The 7,010-nt window shown below is 55.3% G+C and overlaps 1 protein-coding gene across 5 annotated transcripts in view; it reads left to right on the top strand.

Annotated features, from left to right (window-relative positions):
• Positions 1-216: 216 nt before the first annotated feature.
• Positions 217-7,010, top strand: part of PORCN (porcupine O-acyltransferase) — an 11,073-nt gene continuing 4,279 nt past the window's right edge. Inside the window, exons 1-12 of one of the 5 annotated variants that reach the window (XM_007450865.1) lie at positions 223-367; positions 1,034-1,206; positions 2,435-2,627; positions 2,952-2,995; positions 3,380-3,561; positions 3,643-3,773; positions 3,888-3,905; positions 5,118-5,132; positions 5,236-5,361; positions 5,522-5,622; positions 6,670-6,746; positions 6,840-6,903. In XM_007450865.1, coding sequence (XP_007450927.1) covers positions 1,071-1,206; positions 2,435-2,627; positions 2,952-2,995; positions 3,380-3,561; positions 3,643-3,773; positions 3,888-3,905; positions 5,118-5,132; positions 5,236-5,361; positions 5,522-5,622; positions 6,670-6,746; positions 6,840-6,903 — 1,087 coding nt within the window. In that variant the 5' untranslated portion in view covers positions 223-367; positions 1,034-1,070. Of the gene's footprint in view, positions 368-811; positions 1,207-2,434; positions 2,628-2,951; positions 2,996-3,379; positions 3,562-3,642; positions 3,774-3,887; positions 3,906-5,117; positions 5,133-5,235; positions 5,362-5,521; positions 5,623-6,669; positions 6,747-6,839; positions 6,904-7,010 lie in introns of those variants that run through there. The other 4 variants (XM_007450866.1, XM_007450869.1, XM_007450868.1 and 1 more) reach the window with 4 other exon arrangements.

The raw sequence follows: 7,010 nt of genomic DNA on the forward strand, positions 1-7,010 counted from the left end.
ACGGCCATAAGACCTCCCGACGCGACCCTTCAGGGACTGGCACACCAAGAGGTTGGAAAGGTGCGGGATCCAACGTTCCACGCGCCGACGTCCTCCGGCGCCCGGCTCCTCTCAACCTCCCGCTCCTCCTTCCCTCAATCCTCCCGCTCCCCTCCTCCTCCGTCCCCGCCCCGCTCCTGTCCTCTTATTGGCCGAGCGGGCCGGCCGGGCCTCCCCGGGATTTAAAGGGCCCGCTCTCCGCGCCGCCCTGGGAGCCGCAGCTGGTCCCGGCCTTGCGGCCTGCGGGGGAGGCTGCCCGGAGGAGGCGGCGACGGTGGCGGCGGCTGTACGTCCCCGGCCCCCTGGACCGCAGCTTTCTTACTGCCAGGTAGGTCGCCGGTAGTGCACGTGCGGCTCTCCCGCTCGCATCCTGAGCCGGCCTCCCCTTGCGGGTCTGCAGCGCGTGTGCTAGGGCCCCCTCTCCATCACCTTTCCAACTCTCCCTTCTGCTGTGTCCCTTTCCACCACCTCCACCTCCCTGCAGCCCCCGGGCCTGGGCAGGGCTTTGTTGGCGGCCGGGAGAGGCCGGGTGGGGGTGGGATGGGGCGCGCGGGGGATACAGGACACCCCCCACATCCGTTCAAGGAGAGATGCACATGGCCCCCAAGTGTCACAGGATCTCCCTCTCTGCCTTCCACACTGAGTGACTCTACCTCGGAAACCAGGGAGCCCCCCAATTTGATATACGGGCCTACAATGTACACCATTCAATCACTATTGGACCCGGACTGTTCCCAGCATACAAGAAACACAGGTCCTTCATTCACCGCAGGTCATGGGCTGTGTGTGTGCACCCAGAACACCCAGACACACACAGCTGGCGGCTCAATCTGATGTACCTGACACTCACACCCTCCCTCAGCCCCCCAGTACCCTGTCTCTACAAGGGTTGGACAGCCCCAGACTGAAATCTGAGTGCTCAAGTCCATCTCTTGAGCATCGTCTGCCCCATGGACATCCCAACTAAGCTCCTTCTATGTCCCCCCTTTGGCAGGTCTATCCATCTGTCCATCCATCCGTGGGGGTCCACAATGGCCACCTTCAGCCGCCAGGAATTTTTCCAGCAGCTGCTGCAGGGCTGTCTCCTGCCTACTGCCCAGCAGGGCCTTGACCAGATCTGGCTGCTCCTTGCCATCTGCCTCGCCTGCCGCCTCCTGTGGAGGCTTGGTAAGTGCCTGCCACACCATGGGCCACCACGCCAGGCCAAATCACACCTGCCACGTTCATCCATACCAAGCCCCACTTTATCCTGCCACATCTTGCCAAGCCAAACCAGGCTCGTACACGTCCAGCCTACCACAGCCCACCAGGCTAAGTGCCATTCTACCACACCACGTCCCACTAACCCAGCCACCCCATGCTACACCACACCAAGCCACATCCTGCCATGCCAAGCCATACCTTTCCATATCCCTGGGTTCTGGGACTGTTGAAAGCTAAGGCTCTTGAATCTTGGGATCCTGAAATACCTACATCCCAAGGTTATAAGATTCTGAAATGCTGATGTCACAGGGTTATGGAAAGTACCATGTATCCCAAAGTGCCGTGTTATGGGGTTTGGGGATTCTGACAAGTTGAAATTCTCACATTCCAGGCTTCCAAAATGCTGGCATTCTGGATTTCTGGAATAAGGCATGATAAAATCTCTGGATTCTAGGATTCTGGAATGTTTCCAGAAATCGTGGCAAGCCTATATCCAAACAAGATCCCAAGTACCCGAGATCCCCATGGGATGCTGAGAATTTTGGAAATCTGAGATTCAGAAGTTCTACACTTTCTTTTTTCTTGTTCTTTTATTTTAAATGGATGTTTTATTTTTTCCCCAGGTTTATCATTTTGAAAAGTTTCAAGGTTACTGAAAAGCTAAGTTGAAAGAATAGTACAATGAACATCCATATATGCATCAACCGATTCTCCAACTGTCAACATCTTGCCACATTAGCTTGCTCTATCTACCTATCTACCTATCTATCCGTCCGTCCATCTGCCTATCTATCTATCTATCTATCATCTTCCTGAATCACTTGAATAACCTGCTGACACTTCATCCCAAATCCTCTTGCGTGTGTCCCCCAAGAACAAAGACATCTTCCCCCCACAGCCATAGCCTCAACCATCACCCCTCAGGAAATTTAATCTTGATGCCATAATATTATTCAATGTAAGTTATTCACATTTCCTCCAGGGTTCCCAAAGTGACCTTTATAGATGTCTCTCTTCTTTAAACCCAAGCCCTGCCACCTCCCCAGCTCCCCAACACCTGCTTTGGGCCCCCTGCAATCCCACCACGTTCCAACCTCTGAGCCTTTGCCTGAGCTACGTCCTCTGCCCAGGCTGCCCTTCTACCAGCCCTGCTCTAATTCCCTTTCTTGTTCTCTCTTTCTCTCACCCAAAGGGTTGCCATCCTACGTGAAGCATGCAAGCACCGTGGCAGGCGGGTTCTTCAGCCTCTACCACTTCTTCCAGCTGCACATGGTTTGGGTCGTACTGCTCAGCCTCCTGTGCTACCTCGTGCTGTTCCTCTGCCGACATTCCTCCCATCGCGGCGTCTTCCTCTCCGTCACCATCCTCATCTACCTACTCATGGGGTATGGGTGTGTGTCCTCATCCCCACGCTGTTAGCAGAAGGGCGGGGGGATCCCCAGGCCGCCCCTCCTGAGGCTGTCCAAGACAGGGAGGACGTGGGGTGTTTCTGGAGGAGGTGGAAATCTGGGAGACTTGTTCTTTCCGAAGGCTACACAGAACAGTCTGGACTTGAGCTCCCCCTGGAGGAGGGAGCCCTGGAGAACTATTCCTCCATGAGGTTGTGCAGGGCAGGGAAGGGTATACCCTCTCTGCACCTTGGTTTCCCCCCTTTGTGGTATCTGAGGCCAGAGGAGTCATAGGGCCAAGACCACCACCTTTTTCCTCAGTGAGATGCACATGGTGGACACCGTGACATGGCACAAGATGAGAGGTAGGCAGCCCTGGCCCTCTCCCCTGCCCCAGCCCTCCAGCCCCACTCCACATCTCCTAACTCCCCCCACCCTGTCTTTCCTTCCCCGCTTTTCTCCCTCATCTGCCTAGCCCACTGGACACGCAGCCCTTAGATTCCCCTTACATCTGTGTTTCTCTCTACCATGTCTCTTCCCCATCTGTCTGTCCCATCTCATGTCCATGCCTGACTCTCTTGAGTCAGGACATCTGCCAGTCCTGGGCCTACCTGCTCAGCTGCCTGTCTGGCCCCATGCCCACCTCTCCACACTTGCTCTTCTTTCTTACCACCTCTCACCTGGTGTTCCCTATACCCCATGATGACCTGCTCTCTGCTCATCCACTTGACCATGGGCACCACACCTAGGGGCCCAGATGATTGTGGCCATGAAGGCGGTGTCTCTGGGCTTCGATCTGGACCGGGGTGAGGTGGGTGCAGTGCCCTCGCCCGTGGAGTTCATGGGCTACCTCTACTTCGTGGGCACCATCGTCTTTGGGCCCTGGATATCCTTCCACAGCTACCTACAGGCCGTCCAAGGCCGCCCGCTGGTGAGGTCCTGGGTGGACAGGTGGGCAGGGACCATGGGAAGCCACCATGGGGCAGTGTTCATGGAGCCTTGATCCCCACAGAGCCGCCGATGGCTGCAAAAGGTGGCCCGGAGTCTGGCGCTGGCCCTGCTGTGCCTCGTGCTGTCCACCTGTGTGGGCCCCTACCTCTTCCCGTATTTCATCCCCCTTGATGGTGACCGCCTCCTTCGCAAGTGAGCACAGCCTTCGAGGCCTCTGCCCAGCAGTGAGGGGGGTGGGGAGGGACCTGGGGTCTCCCCAGCTCTGAGTTGTCTCTTAATGCTTCTGTCTGTCTTCTGTTACTACAGCAAGAAACGCAAAGCCAGGTAAATGAGGGCAGGTGCTGAGGGCGAGTGGGGCTGAATGGGGGTGGGTGCACAGTCTGTGACTGATTGGTTCTGTGAGTCTGAGACTGTCTGACCATCCACCCAGTGACTAGACAGAGACTGAGTGTCTGTGGCTGTGGTTTGACCAAGATTGGCCCTATGACTCCGTGTACAATGGATACTCCGTCACATACTGTGCCTGGCTGTCCGTCTGTTCTGCTATTTCACCATCAGAAGCAAGTTATGTGACTGCAGTGCCACAAGTGTGTGTTGGTTGGTGACACTGACCTGTCTGTGACTCTAGCTAGGGGTTTGTATAGGTTGTTTACCTATCAGCCAGGGACTCCTGTGTGGGACTGGAGTTCTGGCTGTCTGGCTGGGCGGTTGTCCATGATGGGAGTATGTGGCTGTCACTGGATAGGATAAATCTGGCTTGTCTGTAACCCTGGCTGGGAATGGGTCTGACTGTCGCGTGTCGTGCGCATGTCTGTGATGGATTCTGCCTGTGGGTCTGCCTTCTCTGGCTCCTTGGTATTGTCTAGCTGAGGGGCAGAACCGACCATCCACCCGGGTGTGACTAGGATTTCATCCAGCTATTTGACTGTATGACTTTCTCCCCTACTCATTGGCCGCTGATTGTGTCTGATGCTGAATGAGGCTCTGAAGGGTGGAATGACTTGCCCAGTGTCACCCAACTAAGCAGCCAGGCACTAATCCCAGGCCTGAATCCAGAACCTATGCTTTTTTCAGTGTAAGACGCTGCCTGTCTTTGACCGTGTCTGACTGTACAACTGACAGGATGACTATCTGCAGAATTGTGTGTGCATGCATAACAGGGTGCTTGATGGTCTCTGTGCCTAACTAAAGGACTTCCGGGTATCTTATGGTCACCGAATCAGGTCAGAGAGATTGGAGTCTGATAGTATGTGTGTCTGGCCATGTGGCTGTGAGGTCAGCCTCTAACAGTCCCTGGGTCTGGATGTCTGGCCACATGAAGCTGCGGGACTGTGTCATATTATGGGGCAGCTCACACATCCATTTGAGCTACCTGAAACTAACTGATGGTGTACGGATGGATAGATGTGTGGGACTATCACAGCGCACCTCTTTTGCCACCATATTTGTCTGTCTTGTTGATGAACAACTCAGGCCAGCCTCCAGGGCCTCTCTGACTCTCTTTCCTTTCTTCTCTGCTGCCTTCCTGACCCCTAGGGGCACCATGGTAAGGTGAGTGAGTCTACAGAGCGGGGCCAGGGATGCTGGCACATGGTGGGGTGTCATGCTGGGGCCTGGGCGTGATGCCTCTCTCTCCCTGGCTCCTTTCCCGCAGGTGGCTGCGAGCCTATGAGAGCGCTGTCTCCTTCCACTTCAGCAACTATTTTGTGGGCTTTCTGTCCGAGGCCACGGCCACGTTGGCAGGGGCTGGCTTCACCGAGGAGAAGGATCACCTGGAATGGTGGGGAGGGCTGGGGGGCCCCATCTCCCACAGGGTGCTGCCTAGAGGAGCTGCAGGGAGGAGGGGGGTGTTCCTGGGGAAGGGAACAGCCAAGAACAAAAGTGTGGCCATCAGGTGGGTTGAAATCCCAAATGAGTTTGTGTGTCTCTTTTGCCCATAGGGACCTGACGGTCTCTAAGCCACTGAACGTGGAGCTGCCCCGGTCCATGGTGGAAGTTGTCACAAGCTGGAACCTGCCCATGTCTTATTGGCTAAATAACTGTGAGTCACCAAGTCACCACTCCAAGAGAGCTGGCAGTCCTCAACCCACACCCTTTTCACACATTCATACAACAAGCTGAAGATAGTAGGGACCAAAAAATCTCCCAGATCCCTGCCCTTGTGGAGTTGACATTTTTGTGGGGGTAGCAGTATAATAAAAAGAAAATACACAATAGTTCAGGTAGTGATAAGTGCTATGGTAAAAAATAAATAAATAAAGCAGGTAAAGATGATCTTGGAGTGTTAGGAGTGTGTGAGTAGGGGTGGATGCAATTTTAAATACATCATCCAGAGCAAGTCTCACTGAGGAGCTAACGTTTGAGCAAAGACCTGAAGAAGGTGAGAGAGCAATCAATGCAAACACGTAGGGGAGGAATTTAACACATGGAAGGAACAGCAAGTGCAAAGGCCCTGAGGCAGGAGCATACCTGGCACATTTGAAAAACAGTGAAGAGACCAGTGTGGTGGGATCAGAGTGAGCGAGGGGACCAGTGGCAGGAGGTGAGTTCGGAGAGGTGACGGGGCCTGGTTCTGTAGGGCCTCTCTGGCCACGGGGAAGACTGGCTTTTTCTCTAAGAGAGATCTCAGAGCAGGGTTCTGAGCAGAGGAGGGTCATGGGCTGACTTAGGTTGTACCAGGACCCTCTGGCTACTGTGAGGACAGACGGGGAGTCGGGGAGGGCAGAGTGGAAATGGGGAGGAGAGGTCAGATTCTGGATAAACTCCGAAGATAGAACTGACAGGATTTGCTGAGTTTGGTTATGGGCGTTGGGGGTGGGGGGCAGATCAAGGGTGATAGTGAGGCTTTTGTCCTGAGGAACTGGAAGGGTGTAGTTGACACTGGCTGCACTTGGGAAAGACTATGGGAGGAGCAGGTTGGGAGGGAATATCAGGAGCTTTTAGACAATGTGAAGTTGGAGGCCATTATAAAGAGACTTCATCCTGGGGACCCCAAGAGGTTGTGGGTATCCTCACCCTGCCCTATGGCCCTCCAGGAAGGGCAGGGGGGAATCTCAGGAGACACTTGTCCCACATCTCCCCCCTGCAGATGTTTTCAAGAATGCTCTCCGCCTGGGGACCTTCTCAGCTGTGCTGGTCACCTATGCAGCCAGCGCCCTCCTGCACGTGAGCAGGGCGGAGCAGGACCAGGGTGGTAGCTGGTTGGGGGTGGTAGGGCCTCCTCCTCACTCACCTCATTGCCCCCCACCCCCACCCCAGGGCTTCAGCTTCCACCTGGCTGCGGTGCTGCTGTCCCTGGCGTTTATCACTTATGTGGAGCACGGTGAGGGCGGAACCCAGCCCAGTAGATGGGATGGAAGGTTGGTGGCGGGCTGGAACCACCGTCCCCTGAGGCTAACCTGACACCCTTACCTCTGCCCCCCCCCCCCC

Source organism: Lipotes vexillifer, unplaced genomic scaffold (assembly GCF_000442215.2).
Source record: "Lipotes vexillifer unplaced genomic scaffold, Lipotes_vexillifer_v1.1 scaffold129, whole genome shotgun sequence".
Classification (NCBI taxonomy): Eukaryota; Metazoa; Chordata; class Mammalia; order Artiodactyla; family Lipotidae; genus Lipotes; species Lipotes vexillifer.